Source organism: Vitis vinifera, chromosome 17 (assembly GCF_030704535.1).
Source record: "Vitis vinifera cultivar Pinot Noir 40024 chromosome 17, ASM3070453v1".
NCBI lineage: Eukaryota > Viridiplantae > Streptophyta > Magnoliopsida > Vitales > Vitaceae > Vitis > Vitis vinifera.
In genome coordinates this window covers 12,536,358-12,563,270 of record NC_081821.1, presented here as the reverse complement: position 1 = coordinate 12,563,270, position 26,913 = coordinate 12,536,358, and the positions used below count along the sequence as shown (strand labels likewise).

At 37.7% G+C, this 26,913-nt stretch overlaps 1 protein-coding gene and 1 long non-coding RNA gene across 2 annotated transcripts in view; one reads left to right on the top strand and one right to left on the bottom strand.

Moving 5' to 3' along the window:
* Positions 1-13,754: 13,754 nt before the first annotated feature.
* LOC109124322 (uncharacterized) lies at positions 13,755-14,864 on the bottom strand. The gene is made up of 2 exons (XR_002032263.2): positions 14,641-14,864; positions 13,755-14,511 (listed from the first exon to the last, which is right to left on the bottom strand). It is a non-coding gene; the product is annotated as an uncharacterized LOC109124322 (long non-coding RNA).
* Positions 14,865-17,245: 2,381 nt separating this feature from the next.
* CALS10 (callose synthase 10) overlaps positions 17,246-26,913 on the top strand; it is a 118,941-nt gene continuing 109,273 nt past the window's right edge. Inside the window, exon 1 of the mRNA XM_010664751.3 lies at positions 17,246-18,030. Within this exon, the coding sequence (XP_010663053.1) occupies positions 17,823-18,030 (208 nt within the window). The 5' untranslated portion in view covers positions 17,246-17,822. The remainder of the gene's footprint in view (positions 18,031-26,913) is intronic.

Here is a 26,913-nt window from a genome sequence, read left to right as displayed (position 1 = left end):
AAATAAGCCCTATACATAAATAGATAATAGATAAAATAAGTGATAATGGGTATGAGACAAATTTTTGGGGTCTACAAATATGTCCTTTTTTGGTTGAGTGCACGAGTAAAGTAAGTGTATACACAAGCGAAACGAAGTAGGCTCTTCCGAAGAAAAAGAAAGGCCACCAAAATTTGTCTTAGTATGATGCAGGCTCTCTTAAACTAAAACAATAACAAAGAGGCTTTAAAACCCGATAAAAACGAGTAAAAACGGAACAAGCAAGAAAAAAGAGAAACTCCTAATGTGCCTCTAAAGATACACTACGGGTCTAGACTTCCTTTGAAAAGTCTCCAAAAGTGACTTGAAAATTGATGTCGAAGTCAAGTAGAACCTGAACCACCAAGGAGCACAGGAATAAATGTGTACAAATGAAGAAACCACACATCTGCTACACGAAAGTAGGATGGAACATGAAGTTGTGAGGACAAGGTGTGCAAAGACTAGAGTCACTTAAATCTAAATGAAAGATCGGACGTGGTTGCCATGACCAAAAACACCTAAAACCGAGGAAGGATGAGACACGATCACAATGACTGAAACAAAAAAATTGAAGGAAAACAAGAATAGGATGCGGTCACCATAACCTAAAAAAGTCGGGACGCGGTCGCAATGACCGAAATTACCTGAAACATACAAAGGACGGGACACGGTCACAATGACCGAAATCACCTGAAACATATAAAGGATGGGACACGGTCGCCATGACCGAAATCACCTGAAACATACAAATGACGGGACACGGTCGCAATAACCGAAATCGCCTGAAACATATGGGATGCGGTCGCAATGACCGAAATCACCTAAAGCATAAAAAGGACAAGACACAGTCACCCTGACCGAAATCACCTGAAACATAAAAAGGACGGGATGTGGTCGCCATGACTAGAATCACCTAAAACATACAAAGGACGGGACACGGTACCCATGACCGAAATCACCTTAAACATATGGGACGCGGTCGCAATGACCGAAATCACCTAAAGCATATGGGACGTGGTTGCATTGACCGAAATCACCTAAAACATATAGGACACGGTCGCAATGACCGAAATCGTCTGAAACATAAAAAATAAGGGACGCGGTCGCTATGAGCAAAATCACCTGAAACATACAAAGGATGAGACGCGGTTGCCATGACCGAAATCACCTTAAACATATGGGACGCGGTCGCAATGACCGAAATCACCTGAAACATAAAAAAGACGGGATATGATCGCCATGACCGAAATCACCTAAAACATACAAAGGACGGGACGCGGTCACCATGACCGAAATCACTTGAAACATATGGGATGCGGTCGCAATGACCGAAATCACTTGAAACATATGGGACGCGATCGCAGTGATCGAAATCACCTAAAACATATGGGATGCGGTCACAATGACCGAAATCACCTAAAGCATAAAAAAGAGGGGACGCGCTCACCATGACCGAAATCACCTAAAACATAAAAATGACGGGACGCGGTCGCCATGACCAGAATCACCTGAAACATACAAAGGACGGGACACGATCGCCATGACTAAAATCACCTGAAACATATGGGACGCGGTCACAATGACCGAAATCACCTGAAACATTAAAAAGACAGGATGCAGTCGCCATGATCGAAATCACCTGAAACATGTGGGACGCGGTCGTAATGATCGAAATCACCTAAAGCATATGGGACGCGGTCACAATGAACGTAATCACCTAAAACATAAAAAAGACAGAACGCGGTCGCCATGACCGAAATCACTTGAAAGCCTATAGGACGCAGTCGCAATGACCAAATTCATCAAACTAAGGAAAATACAAAGATGTGACCAATTGTACAGGTGCGATCTACGCTAAAAACTCAAACCGAACATAGGGAGAATGACCGATCGATATGGGTGCGACCCTAAAAACTCAAACTGAACCCAAACTAATAAGAAAATGGCCGATCGATATGGGTGCGACGACAAAAACTCAAACTAAACTCAAACTGACCAGACAAGTGACCGATCGATATAGATGCGGTCCCAAAAATGCACATTGACTCAAACTGAACTCACATGATGGTCGATCGATAAAGTTGCGACCCTGACTCAAACTGAATTGACATGATGGTGATCTGATCAAGTGGCCCAAAACCAAAGGATAACGAGGATAATGATGAAAGCAAACTCGGCAAGAGAGGATATGCCCCAGTATGACAACTCATAAGAATCGACAACTAGGTTAAAAGATAATGAAGCATGTGCAAGGTCTGATGATCCTAGGGAACGAGGGTATGCCCCAATATGCAACTCGTAGGGGTCAACAACTAGATCAAAATGTGAATGAAAGTCTGCTTAAAGGTTTGGTGGTCTCGGAGAATGGGGTATGCCTCAGCATGTGACGATGAACAAACTGAGATACAAAATGCTTCAAAACTACTGTGCTCTAAAATATGCTCATCCATCATGTAATGAAAATGTCTAACCTCAAATAGGTAATGCCAAACAGGACCATGTATCGTGATACCATGCATCATGATACTATGCTAACAAAACAAACCTAACCGATGAATAAAAACAAATGATGACCAGTGCTCAAAATGCAAAGAAGAAGCAAATCAATACTCAACATGCCAACTATCAAAATGAAAGCATCATCACTAATAAATCAACAATCTATCAGACCCTACCATGATGGAAGATGTTGAACCCAAAGTCCAAAAGATGTATGAAAGCACAACCAAAGAAATCGAGGACTAATCTACATCTTCTCCTAATTGAGATAGGGGTGTAAGGTCATGTGTCATGGCGAGATGTGTGGGATAAAAGAAGGTAATGATCAAGCTCTAGTAAGATAGAAGGCACAAAAGTGTCAAGGGTGAAATGTCTGAGTACGAAATGACAGCTAGGTAGGTATCCGAGATCATCCAAGTATGTCTAGAAGACTAAACCCAAGGTGTTAATAGCTCCATAATCCATCAAAAGTAGCAATCATAAACAGAAAGTCAAGTATTGATGTCAAAACATCCCATTAGGTGGCTATGCCCCAGTATGCAATGAGGACGAAATGAAACAATCCAATAATCTCCATATCACCCGTCAGATGCTCCAATGTAAAGAATCAATCTAATATCTCTCCAAAATATGGATATGCCCCAGTGTAAAGGATCTGATAGGGTGGTTATACTCCAATAAAAAATGCTATCCATCCCGGCTATGTCCCATTATAAAGTAATGTATCCGAGTAAACAACTGCTGAAGAGAATGCGTAGTGTACGTCAACAAATCAATCAATCTCTACTCCTGATGCTAAAAATGGAACATCTCAACATAATCCATATGAATCAAAATCCCCGTGCTCTATGAATATGAATGAAGTGGCTATGCCCTAGTATAAACCATCTGAATCGTTTATGCTCCAAGATAAATCAAAGTTCATCGCCAATGAGAGGGCTATGTCTCAACATGTGCAATCTCTAAAGTGGTTATGCCCTAATGTAGGGTCATCCCACAACTCCCAATCCATCATAACCCAGGTGAAGACTGACTATGCCCCAGTGCAAGGCACCATCCCAAAAGAAATCGTCATCGATGAGCAGGGTATGCCCTAATATAGTTCACATCACCTCCGAAAATCCATCACTGATAATAAGGGTATGCCCCAGTGTAAATCATATCATAGCTCCTCATTCATCATGCTCTAAGAAATAATCTCCAACTGATCCCAAGTATTGCCCACGTGTGAGCTATCAAGCACAATGTTTGAAGTCATGGCCTTAAGGTGGTCTTAAGACGCAGGACGTAACGTAGGTTAAGGTAATAAGGTGAAAGAAACGAAAAGAAACTAGACACAAATATCCCAATGATATAATCCCCATACCCCTCATGCATGAGATGCGATGCGTAGAAAATGTCATGAGTCACCGATCCTAGGGATCCCCACACGAGAAGTGATGATAAAGGAATGGCTTATCGAATAAGCAAAAATAAAGCGTGGATGTTGAACCTAAGTCAAACATTAAGCAGAATGAGAAAATAAAGAAATCAAATGAGGTAGAGTGAAATGGAAGAATAAAATAAAGATAGAAGAAGACAAAAAGATAGAAAAATGAGTAATGGTCAACCTGCATCAAAGCATGGAGATAAGTCACTAGAAAATGATTGTAATGACGAATAGGGCAAGGATCCAGAGACCCTAAAGAAAGGTCGCTCACCTCTTTCACAAAAATCGAATGAGCGACTCATACTCTTACCCAAAATATATACGAAGATAGAATCTCAGAAAGAAACTCCCATATGAACTATCTCTAACAAATAAACTCAATGAAACAAACTAGCACATCCATACATGTGCTCAATGGAAAACGGTATAATGAACAATGCACTTTTTTTTTTTTTTTGCACATACTCTGATCAATAATGAATGACCTCCCATGAAAAATATATACCTAAATGATCAAACTCTCTTCACATACGGATGTAACATGAATCCTCACTAACAAGACAATTTCTCAAATTGAGATCTCTGAACCACTACCCATGGGGTGAACGGAGGGAAAGAACGTGGCAATCCTCCATGCAGTGATGTGTGAAAAACCACCACTGAAGGTGAAGCAAGGATAATGTCGAGTAGGCAATGATGAGAAAAAACACAGAGAATGAATATCACAAGTGGTGATATGTGATGCTGAAAAAAGTGACTAGATGATGTCCAAATGGAAAATATCACAATGAAGTGTGAGAGATGAGGTCTGAATACGTATGTCAGGTCTAGAACTCATGACGTATGTAATCAAAGCATGCAAGCACTATAGGGTCCCTAACCCAGTGTAATAGGTAAATGAGGCGATGAAAAGAAAGGTTATGGTGCTCGCGTGAGGCTCAATAGGCTAGCAACGGGTAACTCTATATGTAAGGGTGATAGGGTGAATGGGCTCATGAAATGATGGCCACCCATCCTTTGACCACTATCTCGAACATCATACTCTCAAAATCTCACGTGGTCAATACTAAAAACTGACATCTATCAAACATAGACATGTCAACTCCTCTGAAATCGTGTGAAAGCTCCTACCCCGGATGCTCTGTGATAATCATTTATGTCATCTGAAAATCAGCTCACTCTATCATCACATGCCACTCACCATCATCTTATAACATCACCATCTCTAGTCATCCCGGCTCTCTGAAGTCATGTGTAATGGCCCAGATCTGGATGCTCCATGATAACCCCTCTACCGTAGCAATATCGTCAAGCATGTCAAACCACTCTCTCATCATGATCCATCTATCATCATGCAAAACTCACCTCAAGTCTAACCATCTCAGACTCTACCTGGTCAGATCAAAGAAAATGATGGAAGGAATAGACAATAACACTGTAGTATGCTAAGGCGAATAAAGGTAGTAAAGTCATATAATGGTACCAAGAGGTGGTGTCATGTCAGGCTCAAAATGGGAAGGTTACTAAGTCCACAAAGTCGGGATATGGATATGGAACTGCTTTGATCAGAAGGTGAAATGCGTTACAGTCTCGAACTTTCTAGGTCGATCCCTTAATCCTAAGTCAATGGGCTCAAAATCCTCCATGATAGGTCAAGTCAAAGTGATCATTATGTATAAGTGAAATATGTCTCATATCGAAAGCATAACACACATCAAGGCAACATATGTAAATCATACCCATGAGAAAGAGAATAACACATACTTGGAATAAAAAAATCATATCACTAAGTGAAACAATGAGTACATCAAGTGTAATGATAGAGGACTACAAACAACTGAACTCTCAACATGGACTATAAACAACAACTCTGAACTAAACTGGACTCAACAAAACAAAAAAAACCATGGTGAACTAAAATCTGGACTCAACAAAACGGAAATGACTCTGATGACGACCATAATCAAAATGAGAAGCACTCTGAGCTGAACTACTGCAAAGTGATGTACCCATGTTGATTGAACTAAGTCTTCAACCTGGGATATCTCAAAATACCATACGACCGTCAATACCATCAACATCCAAATCAATCTACTAAAGACTAGGAGGAGAGGATACTGCATGTGTAGAATGTGTAGGCAAGGGATTGACGGTCACACTTGGTCCAGACAAGTTGACCAACCCAGTATCAATCAAATCCTGTATGGCATTGCGGAGTGTCGAACAGTAATATGTTACATGTCCCTGAGTCTGATGAAATGAACAATGCTCATGTGAGCGGAAATGAGGAGGAATAGGATGCGGCAAGAGGCGTGGTGCCAAATGAACAATCAAACCAGCATCTTTAAGCTTCTCAAAAGCTCTAGTCAAAGTCATGCCTAATGGAGTGAACTGTCTCGCGGGCCTTCGTGTGTATGGTCTAGGCGGCGGGAAAGTAGTGACTCTCGGATGTGGTGGTCGTGGCTGCATGCTAGTCTGAGTAATGTAAGGCTGCTGAACATAAATCGGATGATACTGACACTGTGGATGAGATAAATGAACTATGACTGTAGGAGACCTGTAAGGTGAGTGATGTGCAGGTCTCTGATGCTGGTAGCTAATAGTGTCAACCTCTCCAGACCTACTAGATAATCCAACCAACTTTTTCCCCTTACTATTAGGGAAATGAGCAGTATATGTCCATAATCCTTGAGCAATGGCCTCCTAACCACTGAAAGCTGCATGAACTAGACTTTTAATATCCTGAAATGGAATGCCCACAAGGCGCCTAGCAAACCTCGGATGTAGGTTCCGAAGAACCATATAAATCTGATCCTGCTCCTTAAGTCGGTCTATCATACCAGCCACCTTTGCCCTCCAACAACAGACAAAGGAAGAAATAGACTCGTCTGATCTCTGTCTAGTGGCCTCTAACTCTCGTCTAGATACATCAATGTCGGCACCGAAAGCAAATTGAGTCAGAAACTCATAAGCCACATTCTCCCAAGTGCGAAGTCTCGAAGGCTCAACTGAGGCGAACCATCTCTGAGCTGCCCCACTAAGTGACATGGGGAAAAGGGCCACCGACTATGCATCATCTATCCCGTGTGCTCTCATGACTGTGTTATATAGTCTCAAGTGGATCTTGGGACAACCAATCCCACTATAACGATCAATGTCTGGCATGCAAAACTTGGCGGGCAAACTAGCCATCGGTATGCCATCCCTATCATCCCAAGTCAAACTTTCATCCTGTAATCTGATCTGCCTCATCCTAGACTCAAGCCTCTTAACCCTGGCCTCCTGCTCGGCCAATTTAATATCATCAGTAGTAGTAAAAATGGGAGGCAACACCATGGCAACAGGTGGTGGAGCTGTCTCACAATGATCTAATAAATGGAATGGAACGCCATGTGAAGTCCCAGGTGGAAGAACCTGTGCTGTCTGAGATGCATAGGGAACTGTCTCATCAGTGCTAATGTCGACTAGATAATGATCCTGACGAGAACTCTCAATTTGATCCAAGCATCTACTGACTCTTGCCATGAACTCCTGAATAAACGTAAGTGTAGAAGCTAGCTCGTCTGACATCTCAACTAAACTATCTAAACTCTTATGTGAATCTGATCTGATCAATCGACCTCCAACTCTCCTCCAAGTATGCGACTCCAAACTCAACCAACTCCTAAACTGGTTCCCTACAATGCAAACGAAATGGATGAAGGACACAAGATAAGATCTTAAAAGACAATAATACAACATGCAAGCACATGGTCCTAAGGTGGCAATCCGAAATCTGGATGCAAAATGCGAAATCTGGAGTCATAAAGGTGTCCACTGTGAAATGGCTACAAATGTGACTAGAGAATTCCTATCAATAATCCAAGATGAAAGAGGTGTGAGAAACACGCTATCACAAGATCGATACTCCATCTATAACCGCATATCCTTAACTCAACCTTCAACTTGAGCTCCATAAAAGAAAAAATGATAAGGTGATTAAGGCGAACCTCTCAAAAGAATGTGAATGTGAAAACGTGTCTTTCACATTTTCGTAATGAAAATGTGAGCATCGAGTTGAAAATTGAATCAATGATCAAACAAAGAATGAGGTACTAGGCTTGTGATAGGTGTACAGTGTAAAAATATGATCAATGAACATATCCCAAAGCATCCAGCAAGTGACAACAAAGTGAAGGGGTGTGCCAAGCCAAGAGAGGGAAGACGAAAGCCCTAAAGAGAAAACATACTAAACTCATCGAGTGGAAAAAACAAACTAAGGCGACATGACAAAAGTGATCCAACCGATACTCAAACTCATACCAATCTTTGAGCACTCTTAAATGGAAACCCAAAAGAAAAAACACTGAACCTAGGTGGTGACTAAAGCGGCTCTAAAGGCTCTCAGATGCACCCACGTGTGAGGAAGGAATCCTAATCAAAGGATCTAAGCTCATCCTACAATGTCAAGGTGGCCCTAAAAAGAAAAAATGGTGGACTTTAAAGAATCCCTAGCAGAAGCGATCGTACCATCCGACGGTACGCAACCCTCTACACACCTCTGAAGAGACGGGGTGCTTCTATGCAAGGTGGTCATCATCTCCGCACATGCACTACCTCGACATCCCAAGGGGTTTCCTATGGTGAAAGCTCTCCTAATGGATGGCGTATCTCACAACTCTGGTCACTCATCAACGATCTAAGGTGCATAGTGAGTGGCGTGGGTGCATTCGAAAAATCCTATAAAACTAAAAAGAAAACACATCGGCCATACAAATATCTTGAAATCTAGCTCTGGGCTATACAAGTCTTCAAAGGTAGGACTTCAATCAGCATCAATGTGTCGGTCACCTCCGAAATTCCCCCAAACATAAATATAGCCCATCACTAGACTCTACTCCTAATCACTAGCTCAGTCAAAGAGCAAACAAAGTAACAAGTCTCATATCAAATATGAGTCAAGGGAAACTAGTTCGATCGAGACTAGGGAATTGGAAATAAGGGGATAGGTGTGAGACCCACACAAACAAGCAACACATGCATCATGCAAGATAAGAGAGGTCATGTAACAGGTAATAGAGCAAACCACAAGTATATCATCCAAATCTACACACAAGTTAAGCAAGAAATATGATAATCGAGATAGATATATAGCAAGGATAACATGCTCTAAGATGATCAAGATGATATACAAGCAGGTGAATCAACACTAAGACAAACAGAATATATAACAATATGAACATACACGTCAAAGTGAATAGGATAATCATGGTAAGCGTAGAATCAATCAATATCATTAGCATGCCAATGTCGCAAATGGATATAGCAATCAAGCATAGACAATCGCCACATCAAAATCCTCAATGTGCTATAATCACTCAAGCATAGAGAAGCACAAAGGGAAGGTATCCATCAACTGACTAATCAAACGCCACATTTGTTTCAACTTGAGTTCAAGTTTGACCCTAAAAAATCCACAGTCGAGTTGCCATTTTGTGGACCCCGCATTTTGCTCAATGTGTTCCCACTCAATGGTAAAACTAGTTTTTTTTATTTATTTGGCGAAAATTTGATTTTTTGAAAAGACTTAGAGTCGCCACTTATTTTTTGTTTTATTTTTCAAGGGAAAAACAAAATAAGAAAGAAAAACCCTTAGTGTGACCCTTACCCGATCCACTCGGATGGCGCGACTCGCTATCTCTTTTTTTAAAAAGTAATGTGGAATGGAATGGAAAAGTGGTTTTCGAGTTTTGAAAAAAATCTGTCCCCGATGAGGAACGGTTTTGTTTGGAGTCGCCACTTACTTCTTATTTTTATTTTTTAAAGGGGGAAAATTAAGTAAGAACAAACACCCCTAATGACTCCAGTATGGAAAAAACGGTCTACGAAACTTGAGTCTGGGTCCGAGGATCAGGTTACCTATCAGGAAGGTACCTCATGTGAGGTAGCACCCCTCTAGGCCCGAAACTCGGTCTCTACTATTGAATTGGGCATGTGGGAGTATATGGGATCAAATAGCCTCTTAGGCTAATCATAGACAACACGAATCACATAAACCTACTCAATATCTAGCATGCATAGGCACTCAATAATCAACAAATGGCGTACCTGAGGTCCCTAGCCATGCACTGCAGAAAAGATCAGTCAATAAGCATCAATGCACAACAAACATTGCAATTCAAATGCCATGTGGGCATACTAACACAAAAGCCAACAATCCAACAGATACATGTGGTCCTTAGCCAAGCGCTGCATAAATGATTATCCTATAGAAATAAATACTCAATAAGCATTCATGGCAATCACATGTCAAAACATCAATCACTAGATACCAAGGCCCACAAATGAGCTCAAACCATGGGTCAAAGTACGTACCTTGGGTCCCTAGCCAAGCGCTGCAATGAGGGGTTAGTCAACATATGGCAAGCATTTTTTAAACAAACATCAAAATGTGCCCAAGCCAAACATTCACAATAAACCCCCCTGACCTTCCTAGCCAATAATACCCTTAACTCATCAGTGGACCCACATTAATTTAAACCAAATTTGGATTTAGACCCTAAAGGTGGCCTACAAGTGCCTTGGAGCCTAAGTGCCCAAACCATAACAAAAATGGGGGTCAAAACACGCTAAAATTGGAACTACCTAGCAGAAATGGTTGAACTGATTCCCAACTAGCTCAACCAATTGAGAAAAAATCTAAAACTTTACTATAATATTCCTAAGAGAATAAGGAATCCAAAAAAATAAAGAGCACTCAATTCTGAGTCCGGATGAGGGAGAACCGGCCAAAACAATGCAAAGCATTTATAAAACAAGGCTGCCACCAAGCCACCTGTTGAACCGGTTCCCAACTGAATCATCCGATTGAGAAAAAATTTGAAACTTTACCAAAGCATTACTCAGAGAATAAGGAATCCAACAAAATAAACGACACTCAATTCCGAGCCCGGATGTGGGAGAATTGTCCGAAACAATGCGATGTGTTCCATAAAAGGCCAAACCCGAGCCACCCAAAATGCATTGTTTTCTTTAAAATTCGCCACTTAAAAAAAGAAATAAAAAAAATAAAGGAAAAAATAGAGGATTTCCAATAGCAACCAAATCACACAAGAGATCAATTTAATTCTAAAACCCAGAACCTTACCCACAAATGGGCACCAAAACCCCAAAGGTCCTCTTGATGCAATGATAAGGGGAACCACGAAGGCCTTATGAAGGAAGCAAAACAAACCTAAATTGAGGGCTAAGGAACCCTCATTCCAAACCTGAATCTGAGCACCAGAGACCTTTGCTTACTCAAAGCAAATCAAAATTGGTTGCTAATGAGAGAAATACTTGTTTTGTTCACAAAACAAATCACACCATACATGGGAGCTTAAGCATGCAATAACGAAAATGCAAGAATCCCAGCCTTATCTTTCATATACCTCCAATGACCGTTTCGAATGCTCAAAAAATAACAAACTCACTCTCAGTTGAATCAGACATGCATAGTCTTAGACAACTTACAAACTTGACCCAAAGACTAATCAGTAAAGACCCTCATTTTCTTGTCTAAATAGATTATTGCAACAAACCTTAGTAAGAATGAGAATATAAAATAGCAGAAAGCAGGATCAAAGAGTTATCTATGCATGCGTTGAAGATGCCGAGGTAGAAATGAAGTCATTGGGGTAGCAAACATCCAAGTTTCGCTTCCAGAAATCAAGGCCCTCCCCTTCAACAGCGCGAACAAGAAACTACTCCCTCTACAACCAGAAAATCTCTCAAAACCTCCGTCTCCTTCACTCTTTCCTCTGTTTCTTTTTTCTATTTTTTTCCTCTCTTTTTTCTTTTCCTTTCTCTCCCAACACACAGAACTTTCTCAGGTCCAGAACTCTTCCCCCACTCTCTCTCTCTTTTTTAAGCTCTCACCCTCTTCTCATTTGGCTTTCACTGTTTTGATAGAGTTTTCTCCTAGAATCCTAAGAGAAGTCCTCCTCTTCTTCCCCTCTTTTGGCTTTTATATCAGACCCCTTTGTTCCTCCAGCTTCCATTAATTTTCTCATGCATTCAGCTCTGTAAAATAGCCCTTCAACCTCGAAACCACACTCCCTAATAACTCTCCTCACCAATTCTCCATGCAAGCTGACTCCTTTAAGTTTTCAGCTTGCTTCACCACCAAGGATCCATATGGATTCATGGTGGGCTGCAAAGAACCCAAACCAAGGCCCAAAATGGACCCACAATATAGCCTAAGACCGATCTGGAGCTTATGGGCCCAAGCCATGTAGGAATTGGGCTTCAAAATCATCAAAACCAGTGCTCCATACAAGCTAGCTCGATGAATCGGTTGAACCGGACGCCAACCAGTTGAACTGGTTGAGAAAAATTATGAAATTTTGACAAAAGGTTCCCTGAATAATAAGGAGTCCATGAAAAAAAATGGTATACAATTCCAAGGTTGGATGAGGGAGATATGGCCAAAACAAGCCCGAGTGCTCCGAATTCGGACTTGCTCCCATGCATTCTACCTAAACTGAAACTTTGGGGACCGGTCGAGCCGATTGAGAAAAAATATGAAATTTTTATAGAATTTTCCCTGAAGAAGAAGGAGTCCATGAAAAAAAAAACAATGTGTGATTCCGAGGTCAGATGATGGAGATATGGCCAAAACAAGCCCAAGTGCTCCGAATTAGGACTTGCTCCCATGCATTCTGCCTAAACTGAAACTTTGGGGACCGGTCAATCTGATTGAGAAAAATTATGAAATTTTGACATAATTTTCCCTGAAGAATAAGGATTCCATGAAAAAAAAACGGTGTTCAATTTTGAGTTCGGATAAGGGAGATATGACCAAAACAGGCCCAAGTGCTCCGAGCTCAGACACACTCCGATATACTCCAACTGAGCTAAAACTTCGGGATGGCCCCACTTTCTTCTTATGGCATGATGCCAACAACTAGGAAAATGGCCACGATGGCACTCCAAAATGAACCATACTCGCACCACAATGAACCACATATGAACCTAAACAAGACTAAAAAAAATTGACTAAGCCCAAAAGGAGGCCCTAGTGGTGCCATATGAAAACATGGGTGCATGTGACACTCATAGGATAAATGCAAGTGTCAAGGGACAAAATTGAGGGTCTACAGTTACTTTACAAAAAAGACTTTCAAATTTATTTAAAAAAAATTTTACAATTTATTTTTGTTTTAAAAAAAAGTTATTCGCATTTCATTCTAAATAAATTATTTTAAAATAATTATAAAAAAAGAAAAGAAAAGAAGAGTTCAAATTTATTTTAAAAAACGTGATATCAGTTAAAAAAAATATTTATTTAAAATAATATATTAAAAAAAACCCGATTTATTTAAAAGGGAAATTCGATTTTATTAAATAAAAAAATATTCTTTTCTTTTTTAATTTTATTCTAAAATATGTTTCTTTTTTTCTTATGTTCTTCTAATAAAAACCGTTTTTCAAATTTTTAAGAGTTTTATTTTTATTTATTTTTTATTTTTTAAAAAGGTTTCTGATATGATTTTAAGAAGATGGTTTTTTACATTTATTAACATAAAAAGAAGTCTTTCAAAAACAAGATTATTGAACAAAACATTTATTAAAAATGACTAACTATTTATTTTGAAAAGAATTTTCGTTCATTAAAGATAAGAAGTAAAAAAATAAATAAAATAAAATATTTTTCAAACAAAAACATTATCTCATTATTGGATTATTCCCTTAAGAGAAAAATAAAACACAAATAAATATACTACTTCTCAAAACAAAGGCTAATAGGGCATATTAAACAAGGATAACAAATAAATGGAAACAAAAATTAATCTATGAATAACAAATTAAACATACATATACCATAAAAATCTAAACACTGGTAATAGATCCACATGTACACAAGAAGAAAACTGAAATGAATATATACAACAAAACTTAGAGGACAAGGATGTAGGAGTAACCTTAGAAGCGCAGTCCCAATAACAGCAATGACCCTCCAAAAGCTTCCAAAATGAAGCTCAAAAATACAAACAAACCCTCAACCCTCTCACAAAAATCATCGAAAAATCAAAGAAGATTAGAAAAAGTCTTCTCTTCAGTCTTCTCCTCCTTTCTCGCTGCAAGTGATCTCTTTATCCCACACCCGGCTCCACCAACTTTCTATATGTGCCCATAACCTGCTTCAACCACTTCTAACTTCTCCCAATCCACATTGCACCTCTCTTCCCGCTCTCGGCAACAACAAAAGGAAATAGGACAACCATGTATTAGCAAAAAGGCCAAGTCCAATACAATATTTGATAAATGCACCGGCCCAAATCTAACTAATATAATAGGCCCAAATCTCAATCACCAACCAGTCCAAAGTATATGGGCCCAAAATTCATATCAATAACCAAATTAAGCCCACATTCCTCAATGTCAAGCCAAAGAAAATAAATAAATAAATAAAAATAAATGAGTAAATGAAGACTTACCTATCATGGGTCTTGGGCAACAATCCTAGGATCAGTGGGTGCACATTCGTGGGTGTGGCCGAATTGAAAAGATTGGCTAAAGTATTGGCTATGAAAATGAGATACCTAATACAGAACCCAGATCAAGAGAGAAAGAGCATGAGGTTGATAACGAACCTCCCGATCGAACTACAAATGATGAAACCCAAATCGCTGAATGAGGCAATATTTGGGAAACCCATAATAGATTCATACCTTCTACGGGTGCGAGCTCGTTTCCTTGCTGAAAACCATGGCTTGATCGATGAGAAAGAGAGGTTTGAGAGCAAGTCCTAGGAATATGCGAATTTATGAATCTCCGAAAATGGGTTTCCCGGGATTCATATCTTAATGGAGATGTGTGAAGGTGGTAAAAGATGAGGAAGAAGAAAGGAAAAGAAAGGAAACGAAGAAGGAGAAGGAATGGGCTGGGAGTGGACGACAGAATAGGAAAAAAAAAGAAGGTCTTTTAAGGCTTTTAGGGTTTGACTTTTGGAATGGATGGTGAAGATTAAAAAGACAAAAGGATGACTAGGATTAGTTCTCACACATGGGTATGGAAAGTTGGGCCTAAGTTGGGCCAAAATTAGAATGGAATGAACCCAAATAAACACAAACAAAATAAGCCCTATACATAAATAGATAATAGATAAAATAAGTGATAATGGGTATGAGACAAATTTTTGGGGTCTACAACAGGGCCTTGAATTGGGGCGCATGAAAACATTGCTTTGATAAGATTTTCTGCCACTTCTTTCTCTCACTCACATGCCAATAAATCAGTCCTGAAAGTAAACTTCAACATCCATAGATAAAAATGAGCAAGAAATACCCTTTATCTACACTCAATTATTCTTCAATAAACTCCAATTTTACATGAGTGCTTCCTTAACTTATTGGCAACCACATGAACTAATTGGCATCAGGATTTTCAATAACCCTTTTATTTGTCAGCTGAGAAAACAGAGACGAAAAAAAAGGGCTTTGGATCTCACATCTCCACCAGATCCTTATAGTTGTATTTATTATTTTCCCAAAGCGCAAATAACAACTTTGTTCTCTTAAACTTACCACATTTTCTCAGTAACCAAACAAAAATAATAAATAATTCATGAATCAGTAAACAAAACCTAAATTCAGATTGTTAGCAACGGTAAAAAACCAAATATAATTTACGATCAAAATACGAAGTCAGGAAAAGTAAATAGAAAAATCAGTAAATCAACCTAAGACGTCGTCGTTTCAAGTTTGTCTTTACGATTGGCGTTGTCTTCATCGACGATTTCCATAGCACCGGTGGCCTCTGATGAAGGTAAAGACGTCTTTGTTTTTGCTCATTCTGGAACCCTCAATCTCCGGAAACTCACCCCCTCATCATTGCTTTGTTTTTTTTTTTTCTTCCAATCGTCTCTGTTTCTCACAACTCATCTTTTTCGCCCCCTCTTCAGCTCTCGTTCAACTCTAAAAATTAAGACCTCTCCCCCTCCAAAACTTGCTCTGTCCAAATCTCTTTGAAAAGGTCTCCCCTCACCCATTCCATTGCTCCCATACTTATCATATGTCATCCATTCCAAAACAAATCCCATCTCAACCACCACCATGGTGAGGTGGTGGTGCGTTCTTGCCACATGTCCGTGTAGCTTCTCTCGGCATAAAGAGGTCCTCCTCTCAAAAAATGAAAAATTTTCAACTCTCCCCGGGTGGTGTCCACAAAGGGGTCTACAACATCATATGTTTTGAACTTGGACTACAAATTGAAAAACATTAAGTGTTTGCCACTCAATTGCTTGTATTTTATCGTTCAAAATGTAAATATATATAAAAATATATTCTTTACAAAAAATTTGTAATATTTGCATTTAAATAATATAAGTAAAATAATATAATTTTTTTTAAATATAAAATTAGAATATATAACTTTTCATAATTGAATTTTATTTCATTTTCAATATATTCATAGTTAAATATTATACATATTTCATTTAATAAAATTTAAAATATTAATACATTGAATTAATATGGTAATATCAACAATAAAAAATAAATATTATTGACTTTTAATCATATTTATAGTTAAATATTATATGTATTTCATTTAATAAAATTTAAAATATTAATACATTGATTTAATTTAGTGATATCAACAATAAAAAATAAATATTATTGACTTTTAATACATTTAAATATATGTTAAACTTTTCATAATTATTTTAAATTTTAATCATGTATAAATTATATATTTTTAATGTTATTGGTTCAACTACAGTTTAACTTTCGGTCCGATCAGTGAACCATGAATTAATAACTTTTTCGATTTAATGATTAGTCCGATTCTAAAAACATTATGTTAAATTATTTTCGTATTTTTTTTATTTGTTTTATGAGAAGTTAGATTGATTGTAAGATTTGTTTGATGCATTATTTTTTGTATTCGTGTATAAACAATTGTTATGTTAAATTAATCCTAAAATAAAGGGATATAAACTTAGTTTGAGGTACTAATAAAGTTAAATTGTCAGACTTTTTTAATCTAAAATTACAAAATATTGGATTCACAAATTATTATCATTAAATATTCTAAAATAAAAATATTAAAAAATATCAAGACAATTAAAAAAAAGAAAGTTGGAAAACTAAAAAAAAAAGAAAAGGATATATTAATGTAAATATAATTTTATGTTTATTGTAGCGGTCTTCTCAAATTTTGAGCGTCAACACATTTTTTGGAATTCTAAAATGAAGCATCCGTGAACGATCCAAAATTTGAAAGGACGCTCATTCCTTAGATATAAAGTCTTTTATTTTTGATTTTGATAGCTTTGCCCGATTCTCACCTTTCCCCTTTTATTTATTGCTTTTTGTTTTCCGTTTGAAACCATCCGGGCTCGTCCCTTGGGATTAGATCAACAGCACCACCGGCCGCACGGTAGATCCCTTAGAATCTGCATCATACCGTTCATTTCGTTCGACAACATTATTCAAAATCATCGGGCGGCTTCTAGTGAAGTCACACGTGAAGAGAGTATAGGACACACATCCCCTCATTACCGCCCTCAATGGCAAAGATGTAATTCGACAAATGGTCGTGTCCTTCCCCATTTATCTTCTCGCTGCTCTAGTACCTGGTCGATACACCAATCAGCGCGTACGAAATGTCTTCGACGCGTTTCTTCTACTCGCGACATTTCTTCACCACGCTAAATTGAAACCTGAGTCCACTGCAACACATTCAGTTTGAAATCTGTTCACATTCGTCGTAGATCTCTCACCTCTACTGAGTTGGACATTCAACTCAGATCGAGTTAGGAATTGGAGAGGAGCGGTGTCTGGTAATCTAGGGTTTTGGTTGTTGAGCAACAGCCACTGTGGCTGCAATCTAGGGTTTTGGAGTCGGAGAAATGGGTAGGGTTTCTGACAATTGGGAGAGACTGGTGCGAGCGACGCTGCGGAGAGAGCAGCTTCGAAATGCTGGTCAAGGCCATGAGAGAACCTCCAGCGGGATCGCCGGAGCGGTTCCACCATCGCTCGGGAGAGAGACGAATATTGACGCGATTCTACAGGCGGCCGACGAGGTTGAAGCGGAGGATCAAAACGTCGCAAGGATTTGTAAGTTCAAATTTAATTGCAGAATTTGATATTGGTGCGAATAATTTGTTGTTCTATGCGTTTATTTTGTACCGTGTTACTTTGTTGATTATTGACGTTTTATGATTGATGGGGCTAAAGTTAAAACAAAAGCAGGTTTTGACACTACATGTTAGATGAAGCTCAGTTATAGAGTTTCCATAATTGAGATACGAAATTTAAAAGGCCAGTGTATGGATTAGGTGTTGAAATGGGAAACTATTGTTTTTCTATGTAATTGCAGGGACATAAAAATGCTCATGAAGTGGGTTCATTTTAGTTTGCAACATAAGTGTGCGATCTTTTGCAAGGCACCAAAAACTGGATATGATGTAACCAATGGGTTGAATGCTTATTTAAATATTGTTATGCTGCTGTTTATCGTGTATACTGAAGAAAGCTATTCAAAAAATTGATCCTATTGCTTTAAACGTTATTTTTGCATAATTAAACTCTGTTTTGAAAGCTATTCTAAAAATCTACTCAATCTTTCTTGTGTGGTATGCTAAAGTTTAATGGTTGGCAGAATCTTCTGGCTTATTTTTCCCCAACTTACCATAATTGTGAATAGGGTCGACATTGGAAATTTGAAACTAGAAGGCATCATCACAACTACTGGTATAAAGTTGTAGTACACCTGGTTCATGAAATACTAAAATTGTAGCATATCATCAAGATCTGATGATGGTTCCCTATTTCCTCAAAGTAATTTATATTCAGTGTTACATTTGAGCATTATAATACTATCAATATTGCAATGGAGTCATTAAATTTGCTTGGTCATCTAAATTGCTGCCTAGATACTTAAAAGATTATTATTATTATTATTTTTAAGTAAACACATAAATATATTAAAAGTGTAACTCGAAGGTGCACCAAAGTACACAAACTGTATACAAAGGAAGCATAGAAAGCAAAACAAAATAGAAAATTATCAATGTACATCCTAACTCATACATATCAAGAGATTACAAAGAGAAGAGAGCTTTAATGCAAGTTTTGACAATTCTTTGCTTTTGAAACATCTTTGGTTCTTCTCTTTGCATAATGTTCATAATACACATGAGGGGATAACCCTCCAAACTTTCTTACTTTCTTATCCATGAAGGAACCATGCTTCCAGTCACTCTTCTACCAAACATGGTATCACCCATGCAACACCAAATAAAATAGAAAATTGAATTCCATAGACCTTAAGCTCAGTCACAATGTAGGGGAATGTGAATGACTGACTATGCCTTGAGCATACAAAGAAAACAATGATTGACCAAAAATGTCAAAACGTTTCCCCAAGAAGCTTCCCATGTAAAAAAGCCTACTTTGATAGGGACCATCAAGTTCCAAATAGCGGTCATAGAGAAAGCAATCACACTTTCTTACCCTAAAAAAGAGTAAAAAGATTTAACTATTAATTATCTCTTCTTAAAATCCATCCAATCCATCCTATCAGCTTTATACTGGCTGACCGCCTTTCCTTAGGGCTTTGAGAGGAACTCCTCAACCCTTTCTAACTCTCAATCATTCAAATTCCTCGAAGAAAAGAGCATTCCAAAGCCTGCCTTTGCCTTGTTGATCTCAAACATCCACCACCTAAGCATCCTTTGTCAAGGATATGGAAAATAAAGACGAGAAAGATTCTCTTAAAGTTGATTCACAATACCAAATATCTTCCTAAAATTTCACACTTTTCCCTTTGCCTACAATGAAAGAGGTGTGTCCATTGATTATGAATTTTGATGGCCTTTCCAGCCCAACGCCAAAACCGTTAGTACTTTCCTTGGAACACTAACTCCCATCCTTCTCCCCATACTTACCAACTGAAAGCATCTTCCAAAGTGTCTCATTTTCGAGACAAACCTCCACAACCACTTCTCAAAAGCGCCTTATTGAGAATTGAAAGCTTTCTAGTACTTGGGCCTCCATTACATTTCTCTCTACAAGCAAATTCTCATCTCACTAAATGCGACTTTTTCTCCAAAGAACGCTCACCCCACAAGAAGTCCGCCTAAAACTCCTCAAGCCTTAAGCATACCAATCTTAAGCAAGATAGAAAGAGACATTTTTTTTTTTTTTGTTTTGTTTTTAATTAGAAACAAGAGATGTATATATTTATATTAATGAAAACATGAGAAAGATGAGGAGTCCTCCCCACGATTACAAAAAAAACCTGATCATAATATGATTGACCTCCTCTACTATAGTAAGAGTCTATACAAAAGGTTTAGACTATAATGCTATATACAAAGATGTCATCTGCTTAAGTTCTAACTAAGCTCCTCTCAAGGATGTTCAAACCCTTTTGATTTACACACCTAAAGCCAGTTAAGTTGGATAACATTGAGAGGAATGCCTTTAAGACCTCGGTGCATGATACCCAAAAAGAGAATGGAAGTGAAGTAAATCCCATAATCCCTTTGTTGCCCTCCACTTACCTTAAAAAATTCTGGCATTTATCTCTTGTCACATAATTCAAACCAATGTGAGACATGCTATTTGCCAAAGGGTCTTGCCTTTAATGGATCTCCCAAAACCCCCATATGAAATGATCATTATGTCACATATGCTCCTGGTGAAACCCAATCAATCTTGGCTTGATTGAATAGGCAATGCCCAAGTCTCAAAGTTATCAAATTATGTAGAAAGAGATGATCAATAGACTCTCTGTTCTCTTTGCATAAAATATATCGGTCAAGCTTAAGGGATTTAAAAGGTCTTCTTAACTGTAGCATGTCATTGGTATTTACCTTCTTGTATGCTACTAACCATGCAAATACTTTAACTTGGATGAGACTTTAGATTTCCATATAATTTTTGTCAGGGATAAAAAATAATATATGACGTATTAGACAAAGCCATGAAGAATGATTTGACCGGTGCTGATTCTAAAGAGGTTAATAACTATGTTCTTGCATTTGGGATGGATGAAGATATGTGCACATGAGTAAGGGATAACATGAGTCTTTCAAGGTCCTCAATCTTCGAATTGTAATTTTATGATGGAAATTACAAACTCTTTAACCGTGAGTAGATGCAATCAGGAGATTTTTAACCGTGTCAACTCTTTAAAGACATAAAAATTGTGACCATAAAGGTTGATACCCAACCACAAATCCTCCCAAAAACGAATTTTGATCCTTTCACCCACCACAAAATGAGTGTAACTTGAAAAAACTTGGAACTCCTATTGATGAGGATGAATATTCAAGATATATATCAAGAAAGGGAATTAGTATTAGTTGTAATTAAAGTAGGATTATTATTACTTGGAATTAAATTAGGATTAATATTTGTTGGAGTCTAATTAGGATTAGCTAGTTGAGTTATAATATAATTAGAATTTGAGTCATGATAGGTTATTAGAGTCCTAGTAGACTTTGGATGTTATAATTATAATTAGAATCATAATAGGTTATTAGAGTCCTAGTAGACTTTGGATTTCTTAGAAAAGCCTATAAATAGGCTAATCAATGTAAATCAAAGGGATGAATTTTGATGAATAATATTATACTTTCTTTCATTGCAAGGTTGCAACCCTCAATGATGAGACTCCATTGATTTTCTTCTAGGTGAGACTCCTAGAAGGCCTTAGTGAGACTCTAAGGTTTTCCATCTTTTCTTCATTGTTTTTTCTTTCTCTCTATTTCTTATCTTATAATTTTCTCTACCATAAAGTTTATTCCTTATTCCTCTCCTTACACCCTAAAAATAAAACCCTAACCCACCTACCCTTGAGTGTAGGCAACCATCCTAGAGTTGTCCTACATCAATTTTGGTATCAGAGCGAAAATTCTTGGCATGAAGGCATATGTAATTGAGGAGTAGAGCAACGTATGCAAACATGGTTGAAGGCTACAACTTTTTTATGCAGCCATTGGTGAACATACCAAGGCTAAATGAAGAGGAGGATTGGCGACGTACTAGCATCTTCCAAACTCGTGTTGCTTGTCAAGGGAGACTATGTAGTTTGATTATTGATGGAGGTAGTTGTTCCAATCTAGCTTCAGAGGAGCTTGTTGAGAAGCTTAATCTAAAGACAGAAGATCATCCAAATCCCTATCAAATAGCATGGGTAAATGATGCATCTATTTTGGTGAGTTCTCGTTGTCTAGTGACGTTTAATTTCAGTAATAATTTTGAGTTATCAGCATGGTGTGATGTTTTGCCGATGAAAGTTGCCCATATTATGCTTGGAAGACCATGGCTTTTTGATGAAAGGGTCCAACATGATGGCTATGAGAACACTTACACACTTGTGCGCAATGGGCGAAAGAAGATCCTTCGTCCAATGAAGGAAATTCCACCACATAAGCAATCAGAGGAAAAAGTAGCACCCTTGAAACTAGAAGAGCCATCAAATATTCTTATTAAAAAGCAAGTCGAAGTTACTAGAAAGGACGAAGAAATCATCAATGATGAATCTAGAAAGCAAGAGGTGATGAAACTAATCTTAGATCAACCAATAGAAGAACTCAAAGAAGTTGAAGAAGTTTCAGAAGAATCGATGTTTGACTTCCCAAGGCCAAACATTATCGTGAGTGGTGGCAAACATGAAGAATCTGTTGAAATTTCTTTTGAATATAGGGAATTCAAGAATCTTATTCTTCCACAAAACAATTTACAAGAAGAGTGTGGGAAACAACTTCCCACAAGTTTGTTGAAGACACATAATTATTTCGAGAATTATCAACTTGTTGTACAACATCAAAAAGTTTTTCGAAGTCCAGTATTTGTCTTGCATGAAATTGAACAAGTTCAAGAGATCTTGAGATCTTGTCTTACCATGGGAAAGAGACGACGAAGAAAGAAAGGGTGGAAGGCATTGCTCGGAATTTCAATTGATCGTGGAAAATCACTAAAACTCGAGGTCGAGTTTTTTTCAAGTCAGGGGGAATTGATGAGGATGAATATTCAAGATATATATCAAGAAAGGGAATTAGTATTAGTTGTAATTAAAATAGGATTATTATTACTTGGAATTAAATTAGGATTAATATTTATTGGAGTCTAATTAGGATTAGCTAGTTGAGTTATAATATGATTAGAATTTGAGTCATGATAGGTTATTAGAGTCCTAGTAGACTTTGGATGTTATAATTATAATTAGAATCATAATAGGTTATTAGAGTCCTAGTAGACTTTGGATTTCTTAGAAAAGCCTATAAATAGGCTAATCAATGTAAATCAAAGGGATGAATTTTGATGAATAATATTATACTTTCTTTCATTGCAAGGTTGCAACCCTCATTGGTGAGACTCCATTGATTTTCTTCTAGGTGAGACTCCTAGAAGGCTTTAGTGAGACTCTAAGGTTTTCCATCTTTTCTTCATTGTTTCTTCTTTCTCTCTATTTCTTATCTTATAATTTTCTCTACCATAAAGTTTATTCCTTGTTCCTCTCCTTACACCCTAAAAATAAAACCCTAGCCCACCTACCCTTGAGTGTAGGCAACCATCCTAGGGTTGTCTTACATCACCTATACAACGGTTTTCCAGGAACACCTTTACGATCATCTGACTACTCAAAAGGAGGGGTTGGAGGATTCCCAATAGATGCTACATGTTCAACGAAGAAGAAGAAACGTGTAATCACATTCTTCTTCATTGCACAAAAGCACATGTTTTGTGGTAGTTGATTTTTGCTCTGTTTGGTGTATAGTGGGTGATGCACTCTTTAATTAGAGGGTTTCTTCTTATTTAGTGCGGTTCTTCTGTTGGAAAACAAAGAAAAAAGGCTTGGAAGATTGCTCCATTATGCGTGTCTGGATCTTTTGTAGAGAGAGAAATATGGGAGCTTTTGATAATTGTGAATGTGTGACTCAAACAATTAAGAGTTCTTTCTTGAATCTTTTTTGGGAGTGGGTAAGAATGTATATTGGGGATGGATTTGTATCATTGTTAGAGTTTGTAGATTGGATAGACTCTTTGTAGGGCATAGTCGATGTTTTTGTATTCTTGTGTTGTTTTTGGGTTTTTTGGTTCCTTTGTATACATTGTGTATACTTTTTTTTATTCTAATACATTTACACTTATCAAAAAACATGTTGGCGTCCCATCCATCAAGAGGTGTCTTGTAAATGCTCAAAATAACCTAATGCTTAAGGCCAAAACTTTCCTTTGGGAACCTCCAAAGCTATTTCCCTAAGAGAGCACGATTCCTTAGAGATATCAACCCAAGTCGTAGGCCTTCATACTCTTTAGGCTTACACACTAGATCCTAACTAATGAGATGATCTTTTTTACCCTCCCCAACTCTTTATTAGAGAAAATCCTTTGCAATTGCTCAATCTTAGACGCTATTGACCCTAGAATCTTGAAAAGAGATAAAAAATAGTTAGGCATGTGGGACTAATATGAATGAATTAGATTAATTCTACTCTTTAGAGAGAAAAAGACCTTTTTTCATCCATCTAGTCTCCTCAAGATCTTGTCAATCATTGGATCCCAAAATGTAAATGCCTTTAGATTTCTCTTTATTGGAAGATCCAAGTAAGTTAAAAGGTGAGACACCTCCTCTCCTTCAACTTCACTACCATTTTAACCGCGAAACTTAACCCCCCCCCTTTGCCCTCTTTAAAAGACAACTAAAAGATAAGGCCCCTTGCTTTAGGCCCTTAAAGCTTTAAAAGAAGTTGACTGGAATTCTAGTCACCAACACCAAAAATATCATAGTAGAAATACACCATTTGATCCAACCAATCCATCTTTGTCCAAACCCTATTTTGTCAAAGATTTTTAGCAAATAGGCCTAGTTTACAGGGTTATAGGCCTTTTTCAATATCCAACTTGCAAATTAAGCCATTCAATTCTTTCCTCAGTTTTGAGTCTATTGCGTCATTGACACTTAAAACTGCATCCAATATTTGTCTTCCTTTCAATAAAGGCATTTCGAGAGATTGAAACAATTGATGCCATCACTTTCTTCAACCTATTTCTCAATATTAGAGCAACCCACTTGTATATCCCACTAAGCTGATAGGCCAAAAGTCTTTCAAGTTGTTCACCCCTCCCTTCTTTGGAATGAACACAAAAAATGTGTCATTTAAACTTCTTTTAAAAGACTAAAGATCATAGATCTCTTTAAAAAATACCTATAAAAAAAATAGATCTCTTTTCGACATGATGACCATTAATTATAAGGGATTGGGAAGATCCGAGAGAGGCCTAGTATTGTGGCAATCCGCCTGTATTGCTTTAATTTGGGTTGTGTGGTGAAAAAGAAATGGTAGGATATTTGAGGACAATGCAAGGAATTCAGAGGTTCTATGGGACACTATTCACTTCCTTGCTTTTTTTTGGGCTCATCACATCTTTTGAGAGCCTTCCCCTCAATGTGGTTCAACTAGATTGGTTAGCGGTGTGTAGCTCCAAGGGTGTGGGTTAGTAGGGAGAGGTTGCTTTTTGTAATTACTAAATAGCTTTTTGCTTTTGATTTTCATTTTGTTTAGCTTTCATTTGTGGGAGAATTCCTCATCCTTTTTTTGTATTTCTTAATTTCTATTTCAATATAATTCATTCTTGTTTCCTGTAAAAATAAAAAAAATAAAAAATAATAGATCTCTTTGAAGAAACCCATCACTTATTTTTTTTTTTTTGATAAGTAAAAGAATTTGCATTAAAAGCATCTAAAAAGCACCTATAAGTATACATGATGTATACAAGGCTAAAAAAAAGGAGGGATATACAACGCTTCACTTACAACCGAACCAATCAAAGAAATCAAATAAAGGCAAAGTGGAGATTTTCTTCTGAAAATGATTCTCTTTAGAAACATGTGATTGTAGGGAAGTATGGAGAGGAAGAGGGGGGATAATGTTTTGGAGCTTTGTGGGAAGGTTATGAGGTGGGCCATTGGAAGGCGATCCAAAGTAGGTGGAAGAAGTTTAACATTATGGTTGGTTTTAGGGTTGGAAATGGTAGGAGGGTGAGGTTTTAGATGGATAGGTGGTTTGGGGAAGATTCCTTTGCTGTGACTTTTCCAGAGTTGCTTCTTATAGCTATTGATAAAGATGCTTGGGAGTGTTCACAAGGTAGATAAATGATTGGGAATTCTGGAGGGGTGGAAGAGTTGCTCAAAAGGTTGCAAGAGCAAGTGATCAAAAAAGGTGTTGAGGATGTAATGGCTTGGCGGTTATCTAATGGAGACACCTTTATGGTTAAGTTCTTTTAGTCCTCCTTAACAAGTCTCTCTATGGAAGGATTCCTCACAAGCATTGTGTGGAATCCTTGGGTCCCAATGAGAGTTTGCTTTTTTGCTTGGGAAACAATTTGGAAAAAAATTCTTACTTTAGACCAACAAAAAAGGAGGGGTTGGTATCTTCCAAGTAGATGTTATTTGTGCAAAAGTGAAAAGAAAGTCAACAAACTATACCTTCCTTCATTGTCCCAAGGCAATTATGTTGTGGCATCTTATCTTTGCTCTCTTTGATGTTGAGTGGGTAATGTCTCTTTTTTTGATAGGAAACGACGAAGGAATATATTGATAAAAAGGATGTACAAGAGAAGGATGAGGAATCCTCCCACCAAAGAAAAACAAAACTACAAGGAATCAAATACAAGAAAATACAAAGTAAAAACAAGCAAACTTTCTAGGTTAGGCCAACCCATTGGGATTACACACTGCTAACCAATTAAGTTGTAACACGTTAAGGGGAATCCCCTTAAAAACCTTAGAACAAAAAGCCCAAAGAGAAGCAAGGAAATGAATAGAATCCCAAAGGTTTTTTGAATTCCTTACTTTATCTTCAAAAATCCTTTCATTTCTTTCCTACCACACCACCCAAATTAAAGCGATGCACGCAGCTTGCCATAAAACAATCCCTCTCTTAGAAGATTCAAAACCGTTAAAATTGGTAGATAGCATGTCAA